The 22227-nt window shown below is 33.8% G+C and overlaps 1 protein-coding gene across 16 annotated transcripts in view; it reads right to left on the reverse strand.

The window, feature by feature from the left end:
- The window catches only part of CSPP1 (centrosome and spindle pole associated protein 1), a 133643-nt gene that overhangs the window by 56976 nt on the left and 54440 nt on the right, over positions 1–22227 (reverse strand). For 14 of the 16 annotated variants that reach the window (XM_041769304.1, XM_041769315.1, XM_041769314.1 and 11 more), the window contains 6 exons: positions 21123–21193; positions 13038–13131; positions 11663–11720; positions 9540–9748; positions 6891–7012; positions 6472–6550 (listed from right to left, as the gene is read on the reverse strand). In XM_041769304.1, coding sequence (XP_041625238.1) covers positions 6472–6550; positions 6891–7012; positions 9540–9748; positions 11663–11720; positions 13038–13131; positions 21123–21193 — 633 coding nt within the window. The remainder of the gene's footprint in view (positions 1–6471; positions 6551–6890; positions 7013–9539; positions 9749–11662; positions 11721–13037; positions 13132–21122; positions 21194–22227) is intronic. The other 2 variants (XM_041769317.1, XM_041769316.1) reach the window with 1 other exon arrangement.

The raw sequence follows: 22227 nt of genomic DNA on the forward strand, positions 1-22227 counted from the left end.
CTCTCAAATAAAAACTTTACTTTTTTTTTAAATTTTTATTTATTTATGATAGTTACAGAGAGGCAGAGACATAGGCAGATGGAGAAGCAGGCTCCATGCACCGGGAGCCCGACGTGGAATTTGATCCCGGGTCTCCAGGATCGCGCCCTGGGCCAAAGGCAGGCGCTAAACTGCTGTACTGCCCAGGGATCCCTCAAATAAAAACTTTAAAAACAACAATAGTAAAAACAAAATCAGACATGAAAACAAAACTAAAGACTAATTTCACTCATAAACATAGAGGCAACAATCCTTAAAAAAAATAAGCAAACTGAATAATCCAGCAACACATAATAAAAATTATATTTCATGACCAAGTGGGACTTATCACAAGAATTCCAGGTTGAGGGCAGCCCAAGTGGCTCAGCAGTTTAGCGCCACCTTCAGCCCAGGGCGTGACCCTGGAGACCTGGGATGGAATCCCACATAGGGGTCCGTGGGAGGAGCCTGCTTCTCCTTCTGCCTGTGTCTCTGCCTCTCTTTCTCTCTGTGTCTCTCATGAATAAATAAATAAAATCCTTAAAAAAAAAAAAAAAGAATTCCAGGTTAATTTAATATATGAAATGAATCAATATAATATACCCTATTAGTAGAATAAAGAACAAAACCACTAAAGCATCTCAATAGATACAGAAAAAGCATCTGGCAAAATTCAACTCCTAATTTAGAAATATGCTGAAATATGTATGCTAAATACATTTATAATGGAAACAATCAACAAAAAATAGAAGAAAACTTCCTCAAGCTGATAAAGGCAATTACAAAAAACCCATAACTAACATCACAATTAATGGTTAAAGACTAAACAAATGCCTGTAAGATAAAGGAAGAAGTAAAATTATCTTCATTACTGATGATGTAATCATGCATGCAGAAAATGCCAAGAAATTCACTAAAAACTGTTAGAACTAAGAGTTTAGCAAAGTTGCAGGATATAAGATCAATATACAAAGTTCAACTGTACTTCTACAAACTAGCATGAATAATAGGGAAATGAAATTAAGAGAACAATTCCATTCACAACACCTAAGAGTGTTAAATACTTTGAAATAGGGATGCCTGGGTGGCTCAGTGGTTGAGCATCTGCCTTCAACTTAGGGCATGATCCCAGGGTCCTGAGATAGAGTCTCACATCGAGTTCCCCACAGGGAACCTGCTTCTCCCTCTGTGTGTCTCATGAATAAATAAAAACCTTTTTAAAAATAATAAATAAATAAATACTTTGAAATCAATTAAGCAGAAGTTAAGCAGTGTAAAAGTTACAAAATATCACTGGAAGAAATTTAAAAACCCAAAAAAATTTTATAAAGACATCCCACATTCATGGATTAGAGACTTAATAATGTTAAGATATAAAAGTAAACCATAAAGAAATAGAAAGCCTGAAAAGACCTATAACTAGTAAGGAAACTGAATCACTAATCAAAAATTATCCTGATATCCAAAACGAAAAGGACGCTATAAGAAAACTACAGGTCAATATTGCCTGTGGCCACTGATGCAAAAATCCTCAATAAAATACTAGCAAGCCAAATTCAAAAGCCTACTAAAAGAATCAAGCACCATGATCAAAGGGGGATTTATTCCTGGAATACAAGAATGATTAACATACATACATACAAAAATCAATATACCACATTAATAGAATGAAATGAGGAAAAAAAATGACCATCTCAATTGATGCATAAAAATGATAAAAAAGTTAACAATCTTTCATGATAAAAGCACTCAACAAGCTAGAAATAAACTACCTCAACATAATAAATGCCATATTTAAAAGACTGAAAGCTTTTCCTCTAAGATCAGGAACAAGGCATTACTTTTTTTGAACATAGTACAGGAAGTTCTAACCAGAGCGCTTAGGATAAAAAAACAAGTAAAGGGCACCCAAATTGGAATGTAAGAAATAAATCTCTGTTCATTGATGATGTATGTTACATATAGAAAACCCTAACGATTCCACACACAAAAAATACCAGTTAGTAAAACAAATTCAGCAATGGTAGGATACAAAGTTAACACACAAAAACCAGTTGCATTCAATACACAATGAATAATCTGAAAAGGAAATTACAAAAACAATTCCATTTATAATAACATCAAACAGAATAGAATACTTAGGAATTAAGTAAACCACAGTGTGAAAGACTTGTACAAACACTGAAAACTACAAAACGCTGCTGAAACAAATTAAATAAGACATTAATAAATGGAAATGTACCCCATTCATGGATTAGAAGGTTTAATATTACTAAGATGTCAATACTACCCAAAGTGATGTGCAGATTTGATGCAAATCTTATCTAAATCTCAATGATATTTTTGCAGAAAGAGAAAACATCTTATTAAGATTTCATTCTCTCAAGGGACTCCAAATAGTCAAAAAAAAATTTTGAAAAAGAACAAGCTACAGAACTCATACCTCCTGATTTTAAAACTTACCACAAAGCTACAGTAATCAAAACAGCATGGTATTGGCATATAGAAAGACATAGAGAACAAATGAATAGAGAGCTCAGAACTAAATACATTCATGTAAAGTAAAATTTTTGCAAGGGTGCCATACCATACACAATAGGAAAAGGACAGTCTTTTCAACAAATGATGCTAAGAAAATGATATTCACAAGCAAAGAATGAAGCTGGACTCTTAACACTTCATACCAAAGTTAATTCAAAATGGATTAAAATACTCAAAGTAAGACCAAAAACTATAAAACTCTTAGAAGAAAATATAGAGCCAAAGCTTCAAAATATTGGATTTGGCAATAATTTCTTGGATAAAAAAAGAAAAAATAGGCAAATTAAACTTCATGAAGATTAAAAATGTGTATTCATCTATAGTGTTGCTAGATACTACCAACAGAGTAAAAAGGCAACACAATGAGTAGGGGAAAATATTTGCAAATCATATATCTGATAAGGAATTAATATCCACAATATATAGAGAACTCTTAAAATTCATCAACAGAAAAAACAAATCACCCAATTAAAAAATGAACTCTTAAGGACTTAAATAGACATTTCTTCAAAGAAGATAGACAAATGGTCAATAAGCACATAAAACCTCAGTCAACATTAGTAATTGTAAGGAAATGCAAATCAAAAGCACAGTAAGACAACACTTCATTAGGATGGCTATTATCAAATAAAACAAAAATAACAAGTGTCGGTGAAGAGGTGGAGAAATTGGAACCCTAATGTAGAGCTGATGGAAATGAAAAATAGTACTGCTGCAGTAGAATACAATACGGTGGTTACCCAACAGATAATTACCATATGATCCAGCAATTTCACTTCTGGGTATATACTCAAAAAAACAGAAAGCAGAGTCTAGAAAAGACACTTGTACACCCACATTCACAGCTGCATATTCGCACAGAAAAACATAGAAGCAGCCCAAGTGCCCACTGATGGATGAACTGGATAAACAAAATGTGGTATCTACATACAATTAAGTATTACTCTCAGCCTTTTGAAGAAAGTCTGACTTGTATCACAACATGGATTAACCTTGATACATTATAGTAAGTAAAATCACCAGACACAAAAGGAGGAGTAACATGATTTGACTTCTATGAGGTATCTAAAGTAGTTGTAATCATAGAGACAGAAAGGGGCAGAAGAAGGGGGAATAGAGAAATGTTTAATAGGTACAGTTAGTTTTACAAGTTCCAGGTGGTGGTGATGGTTGCACAATATGAATGTACTTAATAACATTGAACTACACACTTAAAATGCTTAAAATGGTAATTTTGTTTGTGTATTTTACTACAATAAAGAAATTGAAAAAATATATATTAAACAGATCTATAGATTCCATATAACCTGTACCAAAATCTCAACTGACATTTTACATAAATCGACAAGCTTATCCTAAAATTCACATTGAAATGCGAAGGACCTGCAAAAGCAATCCTGGAAAAGAAAAATAAATTTGGGGAACTCATACTTCCCTAATTTCAAAACTTGCTATAGTACTACAATAATATTCCTGGCATAAGGGTAGACACATAGATGATTGGAACAGAATACAGAATCCCAGAAACAGACTCACATAAATACATGTCCAGTGAATTTTGACAAAGATGCAAAAGCAATTCAATAAAGGACAAATAAACTTGCTAACAAATGGTGCTGGGCACCACTGGACACCCAAAGGAAAGAAAGAAAGAAAGAAAGAAAGAAAGAAAGAAAGAAAGAAAGAAAGAAAGAAAAGAAAGAAAAGAAAGAAAAGAAAGAAAAGAAAGAAAAGAAAGAAAAGAAAGAAAAGAAAGAAAAGAAAGAAAAGAAAGAAGAAAAGAAAAGAGAAAGAAAGAAAGAAAGAAAGAAAGAAAGAAAGAAAGAAAGAAAGAAAGAAAGAAAAAAAAGAATCTTCAATCTTAGCTTCACATCTTACCTAAAAATTAACTCAGAATGGATCATGGACTTAAACAAAAAACTACAAAACTTTAAGGGGAAGAAAAAAAAAAAAAACAAGAAAAATCTTTGGGATGTAGGCCTAGAAAAGAATATTAGACTTGACACTGAAAATATGATACATAAAAGAAAAAACTGATAAGTTGGGCTTGATTAAAAATTTAAAACTTTTGCTCTCTGCAACATGCTATTCAAAGGATGAAGACAAGCTGTAGGGTAAGAGAAAATATTTGCACACCATGTATCTGATAAAGCACTAGTATTTAGGATATATCAAGAATCCTCAAAAACTCAATAGTTAGAAAAACAACAACTACTCCAATTTAAAATGTGTTAAAAAACAGGGCGCCTGGCTGGCTCAGTCAGTAGGGTATGTGACTCTTGATCTCAGGGTCATGAATTCAAGCCCCACATTGGGCATGGAGCCTATTTAAAAAAAAATAAATAAGTAAAATAAAATGTGTAAAAAAACATCAAGAAACATTTCATTAAAGATTTATAGATAAAAAAAAAGATTTATAGATAGCAAATACATGAAAAGATGTTAAGCACCATCATTATTAGAGAAATATAAATTAAACCCCCCATGATCTATCATTACACACATATCAAAGTGCCATAAACAAAAGTCATGACACCAAATGCTGGTAAAGATGTAATGAAACCAAATTCTGAATACACTGCCAATACAAATGTGAATTGGTACAGTCTCTGTGAAAAGTCTGGCAGTTTCTTATAAACTTAAGTTATAACTACCATATAACCCAAAATAATACTCCTGACCAATTTTCCTAAAGAACCAAAGACTATGTTCATGCAAAACCTATACATGAATATTTATAGCCACTCTATTCATACTAACTTAGATGTCCTTCAACAATGTACCCAAACTGTGGTACAAACATACCATGAAATGCTACTCAACAATAAGAACAAACAATTTATACATGCAGCTACTTGATGAATCCCTAGGGAATTATGATTTTAAAAAGTCAACCTCAAAAGGTTACATAAATGATTCCATATTTACATAGCATTTTTAATAACATTAAAGACATGAAGACAGATTAGCTGTCCCTAGTGGAGGGAGGGAATAGGGGCAGGAAGGAATTAGGTATGGCTGAAAAGGGCATTATAATGGATTCTCGTGATGATGGTAGTGTTCTGTATCTTGACTGTATCCAATGTCATATATTTGGGCTGTTATTGTTCCACAGCTTTACAAGAACTTAGCATTAGAAACTAGGTTAAAGGTACACAAGATGTCTCTATATAATTTCTTATAATTCCATCATGGGAATCTATAATATCTCTAATAAAAAGTTTAATTTTGGTATCCCTGGATGGCTCAGAGCTTTAGCGCCTGCCTTCAGCCTAAGGTATGGTCCTGGAGGCCTGATATCGAGTCCCGCATCGGGCTCCCTACATGGAGCCTGCTTCTCCCTCTGCCTGTGTCTCTGCCTCTCTCTCTCTCTCTCTCTGTCTCTCTTTCTCTGTCTCTCATGAATAAACAAAATCTTAAAAAAAAAAATTTAATTCTAAATAATACTATAAAATATACTTATTGACATGGAAAAGGGGTTTATGATATGTTACTTTTAAAAGAACAGTATACATAATATAACATGATTTGGTGTACATTGTGTGTATGATTTTGTGACAACATAAGAAGACTTCCTGGAGGAAGAAAAAAAAGAAAGAAGACTTACTGAATGCTTAGTTAGATACACCTATCACTGAATGACTGGGATTTCAGGTGATTTCAACTTTTTGCATATGCTTCTTTGTATTATTATTTATCAATAATATGCATGCATGACTTTTCTAAGTGAAAGTGAGATTACTCTTAATTTTTTTAATATACTATGAAACACTGACTTAAAAGCAATACTTGAACATACTGGTTATGCAATAATTGACAAATTAAGTTACACCTGTTCTGAAGGGAAAAAATAATATAGGTTCTACGAAAGACAAATTAATTTTGAAAGAAATTATTATTTTAATAACTTACATAATAGGCTGTGCTGGCTGGTGGGTGACAGGAGCACTAACATAAGCTGCAGGCTGTACTCCCATCATTCCTGAACCATCTTAAAAGAAAACAAATTTATTTCAGAGTACCCATTTATCAACACTTCATTCCTAAAGAAAAAGTCACATATTGAATACTATCAAAGGGAAAAATTTCGTATTTCCTTCTCAGGAGTTAGCAAAGAACATTGCAAGAAACCACAAAATAGATATTTCTTAAAGCTAAATAAAAAACAACTATGAAATACAGCTGAGTTTTAAACTGGGCGTTTTTAAGTCAATAAATATGTAATATTTGAATTAAGTAAAGCTGTGGCTTTTAACTTATTTTTGCTAACATTAAATAATTTTCCTGACTGAACCACCAGAAAAAAAATGTTTAACCTATAGATAACTTACAATAAGCAAGACTGGGATCCAAAGTATTCCTGGCCCCATAAAAATAGTATGCATCATCATAAGGAGTACGATAGTTAGTAGCCAGAGGTGGTAGCAGGGGAGGAGGTGGCAGAGGTGCAATCCTAGATCAAAAAAAAAAAAGGGGGGGGGAAACTTTTCTCATATTTCATTGCATTTTTAAATCAAGACATAATTCTTTTGCACAATTTTGCTGAAAATCTAACTGCTGCTTTGAAAAGGCCACCATCTTGCTTTAATCTCTTATCAAAAATTAGGATTCAAAAGCAAAATATTCTACCAAATTTCAGAATTTAAGGTATAACACTTATAAGATGAAAACTTTGAATTATAATAATCAATTAACATCTAATTAATCAGTATATGCCAGTATTGAACAAACATGGTCCCTGTCCCTCATAAATAATACAGAAATAAACAGGCAGTTACAGCACAGTATGTGAAACAATACAAACAGACACAGGGTGCCGTAGGAACATGGAACAGGGCCATTTTAATCATATGGGGAAAAGAGGAAAGAAGTAGTAAGGCTTTCTAGAAAAGACAATGCTTTGGGATGCCTCGGTGGCTCAGTGGTTGAGCATCTGCCTGCGGCTCAGGGCATGATCCTGGGATCTGGGATGGAATCCTGCATCAAGTTCCCTGCGAGGAGCCTGCTTCTCCCTCTGCCGGTGTCTCTGCCTCTCTTTCTCTCTCTCATGAATGAATGAATGAATGAATGAATGAATGAATGACAATGCTTCAGCCATGTTGGTGGAGTCACACAGAGAAGGATAGTGCAAGAAGAAAAGGCAAAGTATAAACAGGATTAAAAATAGTTCCATTTGACTGAGGGGAAAGGGCATTTTTTTTTTAACTCTAAAATAATTTATTGTTCTTTCGAAGGTAAGTCAGCCATAATGTGAAAAAGAAGCCACTTAAATATCAACAGTAAGGAATGGACATAATGCTTTGTATTTCATAAAGTTAAAGCTTCTAAAAACCTCTACTTCAGCACTTGATTGATTAGGAAAATCTCTATTTGCATCAAGGCAATGTTTTCCAATAGTAAAAATGGAAAAGGCAAATTCCTTTAGATGACCAGAAAAAGAAAAGGAGACATCTTAGAATGTCTTCCCTCTTGAGTCTATCTTCACAGGTTATCCCTTGTTGTATACTTCAAAATAATTTTGAAGAGCTAAGAAGGCATTAAAGTTCTGTCCAGTCATTGATATTTTTCACACTTTACTGGTAACTCAATGTGTCTAACCTTACTAACTGTTGCCTGGATATGTCAACAAAGCAGTTGAGAAACCACTATGAAAGGAAACCAACCGCCAACACCATTATATCCTAAATTTGGATAGAGATTTATATAGAATTTTTTTTAAAGATTTTATTTATTTATTCATGATAGACAGAGATAGAGAGAGAGAGAGAGGCAGAGACACAGGCAGAGGGAGAAGCAGGCTCCATGCAGGGAGCCCGATGCGGAACTCGATCCTGGGACTCCAGGATCACGCCCTGGACCAAAGGCAGGCGCCAAACCGCTGAGCCACCCAGGGATCCCCGAGATTCATATAGAATTTGACCTTCACAACAACTCTGTAAAATATAGGTAAGAAAAAAAAAAAGACTACTATTTCACTTTCACAAATAAAAAAACAGAAGTTTAAAAGAGGTGTGGTATTCCTAAAAACCAGACAGTGGAGCCAACCATTTTAATCCCTAAACCAATGCAGAGACCATCATACCATGCTCTGTAATTTCAATCTTACCTAGTGCTTTAAGTCAGGAAGTCATTAGATCAAACAAACAAAACACCTAATAAACACGGTACACACAGTGCTACAATTTGTTAGTAAATAAAAGATAAGATCAAGTCCTACTGAAAGAAAGTATAGCACAGGAAATATCAATATTAAAAAGGAAAAACACCTAATTAAACACATTCCTATAATTAATACATTAATAGTAAACAAAAAATAAGCTCAAATCTTACTAAGGGAAGAAAGCGCATATCCGAAAATATCAATGTTAACAAGAGAATTTTTTTTATGTGTAGTCTAGGACAGCATGATGCCTTTTACCTATAAAAACCAAATCCCTTACCCTAATACCTAAGTTACAAGTTTTATATTCTCAACACTTTTTATTTCAGGTATTTGAGCTGCATAGCCTATAAGTAATCACAGAGAAAGAGTTGAAGGAAATAGAATCTAAAATAAAGTAATATATACAAAAGAACCACATAAGAAACTTTTTTCTATTTAAACTCAAAGAAGTAATCAGTGTTTGCCAAGCGGAAATTATAAAATTGAAGAAAAAGTATAGCTTTTATATGTTAAGAGTTTTTAATAATAGATATTCTAAAATGTATCTTAAAACTAAATACTAAATGTAGTTTGTTATGCATTCTAAAACTATTAGAGCATCCTTAAACAATAAAAGAATGTTATAAGGATTTCCCTTGTTTTTATGCGAGAAAAGACCAACAATGCAAACAAATCTGAAGAGAAATTCTTTCACAGAAGCTGTTAATCATACAAAAATCTCTGAAGGACAACTTTATCTACTTCACCAAATCCTTCTGAACATAAAATATAATGATACCTTACCTAATTCCCAAACCAAAACATTTTAAACAAGCACCTGGGAGGCACCATTTCACCAAGGGTGCAGCTGGATCCATTGTGCAAATCTTCATTTTGAGATGGGATGGAGTGAATTGATGGGATGGGTGGGGCAGATGGGGCAGATAAAGGAGGGAGAGGCGTCTGGAAAGCTACTCTGGGTCTTTCAGGTGGTATCATCTCTTCAAAATGTCTTGGTGCCACACTAAACTGCTTTAGTCTATCAGGCTAAAATAAAGAAAAAAAAATCTGTTACATGTAATCATAAATTTAAAAGTAGAAATTTAAAGATGGAAGGGAACTCAAAAGACCCTCTAACTCAGACTGCAAACAGGCACTTAAGTTAGAGAATAAAGGCATTTTACAGCTATAAAAAACTTTGAAGATCCAATCCTTAATTCTATATACGGGGTAATTAAGGATCCCTGAAAGTACATAAGGTTTCACCATTAATAAATAATGAAGCAAAGACTAGAGCCAGGTATTAATTCTAAATATAAAACTCTATTATCCTAGAAACATTGTGCTATTTCTCTATCCAACTGCCATTTCTGACATAAGTGTTCTCGAGAATGGTCAGCAAATGTTTTCTATAAAAAGCCAGAAAGTAAATATATCAGGCTTTGCAGGACATGCAGTTTCTTCAGAAATACGCAACTCAATCATACCAGTAAAGTAGCCCAAAACAATATGTAAACAATGAAGGTGTGCTGTAATAAGACTCTATTTGTAAAAATAGGAAGCAACGAGATTTGGCTATAGTTTCCTAACCCCTGCTTCAGAATTCATTTATGTATCCTTTTCTAAGATTTGACATCAAAAGTAAACCCAAAAGTAATGGTCTAACTATTGTACCTAATGTTTTTTATTTATTCTCATAAAGCAACTTGAAACTCTAAGTTGTTTCATTCAAATATAAAGAATGTCCATCAAACACTAATGTAGCTGTAAAGCAAATGTTTAACTACCACATTACATTAAAAAGTTCAAGATTTTAAAAGAAAGTTTCTAACTGTAAAACTATTTCAAAGGTATTCACTGATAGAAGAAAATATATTTAGCTTCGGAATTATCCTTTCTTCCAAACCATGTTTAATCCCTCAGAAATGATTTCTCAGATTAATCTGAAAGTTTTATTATATGGGAAGTCAAAAGCACACTGGGGGAAAAAAAAGGTACACTGGGAGTGATACTAGTACAATATTACACTTCTTTAAATGGATAGGATATATACTTCAGATATATACTTCTTTAAATCAATAGGATATATACTTAGCATAAGTAAGTGTACTAAAAGTTGCCTATCATTGAATAATTTTAAGTTGCTCTATTCTTTTTAAGAATGAACTTTTTAATGAAATTAAAGTGTCTTTAGTCAAAGACAACAACTTGTCTTAGCAAATTCTACATATCTCACTACCAAAAAAAAGCACATTTTAAGAAGAGCAATAAATTATTACCTCCTCCTTACTTAACTGCAATGATGTAATTCACTCCACTTAATGATGAGAATTGCAAAATTGAAAACAAGATTATTATGTCTCTAGTTTTATAGTAAATAAAAATTACTAAATTGCTTTAACAATATATCAAAGATTTCAGTTTCCATGGAAATCATTCTAAGAAAAGTGATAAATTATTAACACCTGTTGTAAATTAAACTGAGAACTCTCCCTCGGACGGTACATGTAAACAAAGCAGAAAGAACTAATTTAAAACAAATTAAAAGGGCAGCCCGGGTGGCTCAGAGGTTTAGCACCACTTTCAGCCCAGGGCGTGATCCTGGAGATCCTGGATCAAGTCCCACTTCGGGCTCCCTGCATGGAGCCTGCTTCTCCTTCTGCATGTGTCTCTGCCTTTCTCTCTCTCTGTCTCTCGTAAATAAACAAATAAAATCTAAATAAATAAATAAATAAATAAATAAATAAATAAATAAATAAATAAGATGCACATATGAAAAAGGAAAAATTATCTTAGAGGAATAAATGAGTTAGGACTCACGTTTTATGAGGACTGAATTTATTACTATTCAAATTGGTCTACTATTATATTCCTATCAATATCTTCTACCTCCACCTGCCATCACCACTGAGGCTTATTTAAATGGAAGAGTAAACGTTAAAAGATGCCAGGAATCCTTACCGATTTCTCAGGGTCTCGTACTCCAGAAGCTGCAACACTGAGTTCCATATCTTTTTCTCTGAACAAAATTAAAATTCTATATATTAAATAGTTGTAGTAAACACTATCAAAATCATAATCATTATTGTAACAAACTTAAACACAAAGTCCATACAATAACATCTTCGAGTCCTAGTAATTCCTTTAACTGACAATAAAGCCTTAAATAATTCTGAAATACTAAATTTTTGATTTGGTGTGAAGTAAACTAGATTTCACATGTAAACTGACTTACAATAAATCTTAAAATCAATGCCTGGAGTACTTCAAAGTCTCAGTAATTTGTACAGAATAAAGTACAGAAGACAAAATCTTTATCTTATAAAACAAAAATGCTGAGGGTTCATGTATGTTTTACTGGCAAAAAAGATAAAAATTAAAAATTAATACCATACTTTTTAAGTACTTAACTAGAGTTTCTAAGAAAATTATGTTACAAAAAAAATTACAATGATGTTGAAAAGAATATAAGAAAGTAGATACTGGCTTTCTCAAACAGAGGCAAAAAGGTAAAACTAGAAGATAATAGTAGGTCTCAAATTCTCTAGAACTAAGATATCTATTCCTAATTATAAACCATAATTACTATTTCACAGGTATTTTTACCAGAAAGATTACAAATACTGAGACTTGTATACTATATATATCTGTGGATTTATCATGATTACTTTTTATACTATATCAGTGTGCTTATCATTTTACATTGTTAATAGACAAAATAGTTGCATTTTGTATTTGTTACTATGTATGAGATAATACAGGGGGCATGTAGATAACATTGAATGCTTCTCTAATCCAAAAATTGAAGAAATTAATGAAGGTATGCAAAAGGTCTGTTATATAATATACAGTCTCATTTGTTACCTATATAACACAATAAATGAACACTCATATAGTATTTGTTTTATAGTCCTAGCTGATTTACAATGTAGAGGCTGAAACAGAAGTGACTTACAAATATATTATCATCTTAAGAAAAATATCCCATTATTTTATTATATAATTGTTGCCACCATGTAATTTACACAAATGCATTTTTTTAAATATTTTATTTATTTATTTAAAGACAGAGAGAAAGGGGGGGCAGGTGGGATGGCAGGTAGAGGAAGAAGGAGAGAGAGAATCTCAAGTGAACACCACAGGGCCAACAAAGGGCCCAAGGTGGGACTCCAACACATGACCCAAGATCACAACTGGAGTTGAAATCAACAGTCAGAAGCCCAACTGACTAAGCCACCCAGGCACCCCTACACAAATGCATTTGAAGTTCAAAACACCTTTTTTAAATGCAAACCTTTCTTTTTTTTTTTTTCTGTAAATGCAAACCTTTCATTACCGTCTCTTGTTCTTCTGTTGTTCAGCCATTTGTTCCAACAGTTCTAGTCTATATTTCTCTTTCCTTCTCTGAATAAGTTCTCGATCTTCACCTCCTAGAAAGTGATTTTAAGAAAAAAATGTTTTTAACTCTTAAGCAACATCTCCAACTAGAAACTCAAATTTTTAAAAACCTCCATTTTTAATTACAAAGAATAATTAATTACTACATCTGCAGAATATATAAAAAGGCAAAATTGTATATTACCTCTTCAATTAATTTCATAATTTATGAATATCCTCTACATGTCAATCACAAGACACATTACGCTTTCCCAAATCTCTAAACTTAATCAAAAACCTTAAATAAAGGAATATTCTAGTGGCTCAGTCAGTTAAGTGGTCCAACTCTTGATTTTGGCTCAGGTCACCTCAGGGTGGTGGGATCCAGCTCTGCATGGAGCTCTGCACTGAGGGTGGAGCCTACTTTGGGATTCTCTCTCCCTCTCCCTCTGCCCCTTCCCACCATCTGCATACACACTTGCTATCTCTAAAAAAATTCTTTTAAATTTAAAAATTTTTTAAAAAGAGAATACTCTAATAACGTCCATCCTCATTTTTCTAATAATTGGGATAATATCACCACTAATAACTCCTATAAGCCCCTTAAATTTAACAAGTGTGTCCGAAAAGAACATCTCAAGAGCAACTGATCCTTTGTTTTCTGCTAATGGCAAGAACATCAAGCTTCAAAACCTCATATTACTTTGAATGATCATTCTCACTTATTCACTTCATATACAGATCTTTGCTTTATTCTCACCATCTTTAACTTGAATAGGATCTGTCTACATTTCACCTGGATTGGAGCAATAACCTCCTAATTAGTCTCCCCATTCTCCCTCTCTTTGCCCCAATACACCCAGCAAACTTATGTAAGATTAACTGTCTTAAAATACAACACTAATTGTATGGGCACCTTGCTCAAAATCTTCAATAGTTCCCTCAATACTATTTAAAAAAAAAAAAAATCTGAGTATCATGTGAAAATCAAGTTGTGCAAACATTTTAGATTCACAGATTATTACTGCATTTTTTTTTTTTACTTACAAGTGATTTAGTGATTACCGTGATTTTTTTTGTGTGTGTGTGACAATGTTACATTAGTTCCAGGTATACAACATTGATTCAACAAGTCTTCACATTATGCTATACTCACCAGGAGTGTAGTTAATATTTGCAACCATATAATGTTTTTGACTAGATTCCTTATGCTGTGCCTTTTATTCCCACGACATATTCATTCCATACCTGAAAGTTGGAATCTCCCACTCCCCTTAATCCATTTTGCCCATTCTCCCACCCTGCTCCCCTCTGGCAACTATCACTTTGTTCTCTATATTTATAGGTCTGATTCCAAATTTTTGTTTATTCGTGTGTTTTTTAAGATTCCACATACAAATGAAATCATATGGTAGTCATCTTCTCTAACTTATTTCACTTAAGCATAATACCATCTAGGTCCACCCATGTTATTGCAAATGGCACAATCATACTTTTATGGCTGCATAATATTCCATTGTCTGTATGAACCACTTCTTTGTTATCCATTTGTCAACTGATGGACACTTAGGTTGCTTCCATATCTTGGCTACTGTAAATAATGTTGCAATAATGTTGCATATCCATATATATTTTCATATTAGTGTTATCATTTTCTTAAGAGTAAATACCCACTAGTGGAATTATTGGATCATACGGTATTTCTTTATCTCATTGTGGTTTTGATTTCCCTTTCTCTGATGATAGTGATACAGATATCTTTTCTTGTGTCTGTTGGTCATCTGTATGTCTTCTTTGGAAAAAATATCTATTCAGGTCCTCTGCCCATTTTCAATTGATTTTTTTTTTTTTTTTTTTTTTTTGGTATCCAGTTCTAAAGGTTCTTTATACACTTTGGATATTAACCCCTTATCAGATATATCATTTGCAAATAACTTCTCCTATTTCAGTAGGTTGTCTTTTCATTTTGCTGGTGGTTTCCTTTGCTGTGCAAAAGCTTTATTTTGGTGTAGTTCTAAGATTTTATTTTTGCTCTTATTTCCCTTGTCTTAGACATTTCTAGAAAGATGTTGCTACATATGATGTTAGAGAAATTACTGCCTGTGTTCTCTTCTAGGATTTTTATGGTTTTAGGTCTCATATGTAGGTCTTTAATCCATTTTGAGTTTATTTTTTAGTTTGGTGAAAGAAAGTGGTCCAGTTCCATTCTTCTACATGTAGTTGTCCAGTTTTCCTAGCACTATAAAGAGATTCTCTTTAAAAAATAAAAATAAAAAAAAAAATAAAGAAACGGTCTTTCCCCATTGTATGCTCTTGTCTTGTCACAGACTAACCATCTATATAAGCGTGGGTTTATTCCTGGGTTCCCTACTCTGTTCCATTAATCTATGTGTCCATTTTATGCCAGTACCACACTGTTTAGATTACTATAGCTTTGTGGGACTATCTTGAAATTTGGAATTGTGAAACCTCCAGTGTTGTTTTTCTTTCTCAAAATTTCTTTAGCTATTCTGGGTCTTTTGTAGTTCAATATAAATTTTAGTATTATTTTTTCTGGTTTTATAAAATATTCTATTGGTATTTTGCTGGAATTGCACTGAATCTGTAGATTGCTGTGGATAGTACAGATATTTTAATAGTACTAATTCTTCTAGTAGTGCCTGGGTGGTTCAGTTCGTTGAGTGTCAGACTCTCAGTTTCAGCTTAGGTCACTAGCTCAATGTCATGAGATCAAGCCCCACATGGGCTCCATGATCATCAGAGTCTGCTTGAAATTCTGTCCTCCTCCCTCCCCTTTTACCCTTCCAAATGCCTGCATGCTTGCTGGATAGATAGACAGATAGACAGACAGACAGATGATAGATAGAATCTTAAAAATACTAATTCTTCTAATTCATAAGCATGGAATATCTTTCCATTTCTTTCCTCAATGTTATTATTGCATATCTTAATGACACAAAATAACCTCCTAATCTAAATATGCATCATCTGAAACATCACACAATTGCTGGATATCAAAAATGCAACTGAGCAGCAACTTCTGTTCTACCTTAAGTCTCCCTATCATCAGTGAATATACAGCATCTAAGTGTGCCCTTAAGCTTAGATGTCAGCAAGAGTGAAGCTCCCATAAGGAATAACATGAAATACGTTAAACTTAATAATAATGTTTTATATCAAAGTAAATCGATCCATTCTGCTTCTGATCATTATAGAAGTAATAAACAGAATTTAACATCCCACCATAGAAAGAAAACAATAAAGCTAGGCAAAATATGAAATATTTTTCAGATACTGCACAACAGGTAGGATAGGACTATAATACCTGAAGGAAGGAGAATGAGGTGAGCCCTTTAACCAATGCCACTTCTGCCTGAATGCAATTTCCAGACCATAGGTACAGGGAAGGAGAACCTAAACAAAGCCAGGAAACTTAGCAAATCAGATAAAGATCAAAATTCAGGAAGCCTAAAATGTCTGGAGTTTTAGGGCGAAGATTCAAAAAGAAGCAAAAAAAGAGCTTCAGGGGCCACCTAGGTGGCTCAGTCAGTTAAGTGTCCAAGTCCTGATCTCAGGGTCATGAGTTCAAGCCCCATGTTAGGCTCCATTCTAGGCATGGAATCTACTAAAAAAAAAAAATCTATGCAGGGGACCCTTCAGACTTTACTGTGCACTAGTCTATAAATGAATAGGATAAAATTCCATTAGGCTAGACAAAAAACTGAAAAATTCTTGGATATTCTCAAAGTAGAGAGAAATTCCAGCTCCAGCTTACTATAAAGTTCTCAGTGGTCCCCTAAGGTATTCAAGGAAGACCACCCCCCCAAAAAGTCATTTGGTAGTAATAGGGCTGGACTGTCCCTAGGAAGAAGCTACTCTAAGACATCCCTAGCAAAGCTTACAATAAGACCTCAAAAAGACTGGTTTTTAAGTATCAGAAAAATGTTACTGTGGTAGGCAAAATTCTAAGATAGATCCCATGTTCCCTGCTTTCTGATGCTGATTCCCTGTATAAACCTCTCCCCTTGAGTATAGGCAGGACTTATGACTTGCTTTCAGCCAACAAAATATGGCAAAGGCCAAAGGAATTTGCTTATGTGATTAAGGTACAAATTCTAGATCAAAATTCAAGTCTGAATCAAAAGAGAGACTGTCTTGTGTGGGTCTGATACAATCAGGTAAAAGCCCTCCCTGAGTTTAGATTTTCCTTGCTAGCATAATAAAGTGAGCAGCCATGGTAAGGAAGCCCATGTGGGGAGAAACAATGGATGGCTTCTAAGAACTGTGGGTGGTCACCACCTAACATCCAGTAAGAAACCAGGGCCCTTAGTAATATAGCCACTAGAGTAAATGAATTTTGCCAATGATCTGAATGGGCTTAGAAGCAGATTCTTTCCCAGTCAAGATTCAGATGAAAAAACAGCGTGACACTTTGATTATAGCCTTGTGAGTCTTGAATAGAGAACCCATCTAAACTCCGGACACACAGGCACTGTGAGATAATGTGGGATGTTTTGAACCACAAAATTTGTGCTCATATGCGATGCTGCAAACAGAAAACTAAAACAACGACCAATAATCATTCGAAATGTTAATAGAAAAAACATGTAAACAGATGATAGAAAAACAAAGATATTAAATTAGCTATCATAACTATGTCCAAGTATTTAAATAAAAATAACACAGAGCCACCTGGCTGGCTGGCTCAATAGGTAGAACAAGCAAGTCTTGATATTGGGGTCTTGAGTTCAAGCCCCACATTTAAAAAAAAATCAACTGGATTTTAAAATAAGTAAACTTACTTACTTACTTGAGAGAGAGAGAGTGCAGTTGCGAGCAGAGGGAGGGGTCAAAGGAGAGGCAGAGAGAGAAAATCCACAAGCAGACTCCCCCAGCTGAGAGTGAACCCTGACACAGGGCTTGATCCCAGGACTCTGAGATTATGACATGAAAAAACCAAGAGTTGGCCAACTTAACTGACTGAGCCACCTTAGTGCACTACCCTCCCTTTCTGAGATTTAAAAATCTATTTTCTAAAAAAAAAAATAGGAACATAATGAGGAAGAAATAGAATGTTACCAAAAAAAAAAATAAGGGAGGGGAGAGTTCTGCTTCTACTTAGCAGAAAGCTGTAAGAGAACACAGTTCAAACCCTACAATGGGGGAAAAACAACCATCTATAAAACTGTAACTTTTAAAAAGCCCATCAGAGAGCTGCGGTTATAAGAAACTAGGTAAAAGTAAATTCCAAAGGGTATAAAAACCAATCCAAAGAGAGATGGGATAATCCAATTTTTTTTTACCTTTCATAGAGTATGGAGAAGTAGGCAGCTGCCTTAAAAATAGGTAGGAAGAAAAAAAAAATAGGTAGGAAGAAAATAGCTGGAATGTTAATGAATTCTTATAGGCTTTTGGTGGGCCAGAGTAACAATGTAGATTCTCTGGAAAACCCAGACACAAGAGGAATCTGCACTCACTTCTCCACCTCCACCAGATGCTTATGATAGAGACTGGGATAGGGCAACATGAGATACATGAAAGAGATCTTTCTGAAGCCAAATAACACTCTATGCTTTCTAGATACTTCTTTCATACAAAGCAATGGCCATAATGTATTGGCTGAAGAGCAGAAAACCTGCTAGACCCAGCATTCTGCACTTATATAAAGCGAAGTTCTGTTACTGTCAGGGGAAGGGCAGGAAATTCTCACACAAACCCTCCACACACACAAAGGACAGTTTGGCTACCACTCTGGGAAGCATCAGGAACACTGAAAGAGACTCATTTCCAAGAACCAGATGCACAGGATCAGCCTAGCAACAAATAAAAAGCAACAGAAATCACTCTGTCAGGGTCAAATAGGTCCTGCTGAAAAACTGAGGAAGGTGCAGGCACACTAAGAATATCCCTCCAGCACTCCATGCCCCACACTAAGAACAAGGTAGTGAGAGAATTTAAAATTTATTCCTAAACAAGTGGTAGAAAAAGAGCTAAAAATTATTAAATACGCACAAGACATGAACATCACTATCAACCAACTGATCTACTTGACATTTATAAACCACTACACTCAACACCCATAAAATGCATTCTTTAAACTACAAACTAAAAATTCACCAAGATAAACTATATTCTAAGCCATTAACAATATTTTTAAATTCAAATTTGAAAAAATTGAAATTATACAAACCTTTCCAGACCATAAGGGAATTAAACAAGCAGACAGTGATTAAAAAAAAAAAAAAAAAAAACAGGAGGAAAATCTCAAATAATCCATGATTCTTTTATGAACTTCACAATATATTATTATTTTTGCTCTAAGTAGTCACTGTCTTAATTTTTAAAATAAAGCAAAAGGCCTCAAATGAGGTCCCTGGAGCAAAATCATAGGAAGACAAATTTCAATTCAAATGAAATGAGAATTTTATACCAATCAGATTGTGCTATCTCTGGATTTCCCAATGGGTCCACACACATATAGGCCAGGGGGGGAAAAAAAAACATGAGACAAATCACTGGATTAAATAATTTAAAATGGTTTGTTCCAAGCAGTAAAGTCTATTATCTTACCTAATATTCATCCATAATTCCTAGATTGCAGTAATGGCTAATTTATACCATTCAACCTTAAAATTTTTGGGTAATCTACTTATTGATAAAATTGTCAGTGGACTTTCAACAAAGAAAGCCATTTCTCCAATTTTTATCATGTTTAACAAAATACATCGTAAGAATAAAGCCTTTATTCTGACTTAGGTTACACCGATAAATTCTCACTTAAAGACATTACAATAGAATAAAACTTTAGGGGCGCCTGGGTGGTTCAATCAGTTGAGTGGCCGGCTCTTGATTTCAGTTCAGGTCATGATCTTGGGGTTTTGGGATCGAGCCCCACATCGGGCTCTACACTCAGTGGGAAGCCTGCTCGAGGATTCTCTCTCTCCCTCTCCCTCTGCCCTTCCCTCTGCTTGTGCTCTCTAAAATAAAAAATACATCTTTAAAAAAAATAAATCAATAAAAATCTAGTTGCTATGCCCTATTATCTCACAATAGCCATTTCAAGTTAAGAAAGATCTGAGAATATCATGCAATTAAATATCTCTAAGCCAAGATTTAAATTACTGACCGTTTTCACAATGAATGAATCTAAACTTTTACCCAATTTTCTCACATACTTCACTTGAAATCAAATTTCATGTTATTTTTTCTAATAGTTTTTACACAGAAAACACCACTTTTCTATTTTAAAGTTATACATAAGAAATAAGTAAGGCTCTCTCTTTACACTGTTTCTGAAATTATGACAAGTAGCAAATCAACATCCTTATATGAAGCAATGACCTTCATTTCTGATAAAATAGAAAATTTGGATTATGATCATGATTTGTACAAAACATCTTCTCAGGAACTACATGGAAAGATCATAGGAAAGGATGTTTATCAAAGGATAAAAGGAACTAGTTCAAGGAAACTAAACTTAAAATGTCAGGCAGTTCTATACTAACTAAAGAAGAAAAAGAATGAAGAAAAAAACTGTCACATATAAAACAGAATATAAGAAACAGCCACACTACCACAAAGCTACTGAAATTAATATTTCACTTATCATCTATAGAAAGCTCATTATTAAAGTTATTCCATTTTAAAATTATACACAGGGCAGCCCGGGTGGCTCAGCGGTTTAGCACTGCCTTTGTCCCAGGGAGTGATCCTGGGGACCCAGGATCGAGTCCTGCGTCGGGCTCCCTGCATGGAGCCTGCTTCTCCCTCTGCCTGTGTCTCTGCCTCTCTCTCTCTCTCTGTCTCTCAAGAATAAATAAAATCTTTAAAATAAAATAAGTTAAATAAAATAAAATAAAATAATACACAGAGCTATATACAATATACATTAAATGTTTAGCATAGGGCCTATCATAAAGTAAGCACTAGATAAGTATTTTCTATTATTAGTAGCAGTAGTATTAATGACAATACTGAGTTCTCACCAAAGAACTTTTCTACAACAGTTTGCAAAAGTTTAATCAACTGGAAGTTTTATACGTACCAAAGAGCATTCCCGCAAAAGGACTACAGATCTCTCGGTTAGTAGATTTGAATGGTTCATTGTCTCGAGCACTAAAACAACAAACAAAAAGAATTACAACTCAAATGAAATTGTAGGAACGAGCTATAGGCCTTTCAAAGTACTATGGACACTATAATGGTCACATATTTTTAAAGTCAGGGTAAAATCAGCATGTTCTCTCTTTAAATAGTGGGACCTCAACAGATTCAGCCTCTATAAACATATAACCTTTTTCTTCAGCTTACATCACTGGCTCTATAGAGTCCCAATAAAACCTTTTTTCATAAGAACAGTCAAATCAGTAAGGAAAATGGATATAAATACACATAAATCCTAAATAAAGAAGAGAAAGGAGATACCTATTGACTCAGTTGAGAAAGAAGAGCAGCTCTTAAAAACTCCTTCCTTAAAATACAGAAATAAGAGGGGGAGCGGGGGAGACAACTGACTCAAAGGAAATCTAATCAGACCCAAACAACAGATTATCTTATCTCAAGCACTTCTATATATTACTTTTCTTCAGAGAAAACAGACACTTTTCCTGACATATGACATTATTTTCTTCATTATACACTATAGATTCCGAGCCATTTATACTTATGTATAAGAAAGCCACCAAAATGATAAAAACTATCAACAGAAAGAAAACGTGAATATAAAATACATATAATTTCTGTTCTCTTTGTCAAGACAGAATTATTATGAGCACTAATTTTACAAAGCATAAAAATTACCTAATCAATAAGCTGAAAATGAAAAAGAAAATTTTTTTTCAAAGAAAAACTCACATTGCAGGAACGTTTTCAATTTATTTCTAGTTAATTTATATCACTCCCATAACTCTAAGATATTTTAAATTGATTTTTAATCCATTAAACTACATGCTTATTTCTCCTTTCATTATTTCAAACAAATTTATATATACTTTATAATTATAGGGAGTTCTTTGGAACACCGTGGCATACTAATAATCCAAACCTGCTGTTCAAAAGAATGTTGTAAAGTACTATAAATTTTCATTTAACACAATTCTCCCCCTCCTTCTTTTGTTTCCCTTTAGTTCTTTTCTTATTAAATAAGGAAA

This window comes from Vulpes lagopus, chromosome 9 (assembly GCF_018345385.1).
Source record: "Vulpes lagopus strain Blue_001 chromosome 9, ASM1834538v1, whole genome shotgun sequence".
Classification (NCBI taxonomy): Eukaryota; Metazoa; Chordata; class Mammalia; order Carnivora; family Canidae; genus Vulpes; species Vulpes lagopus.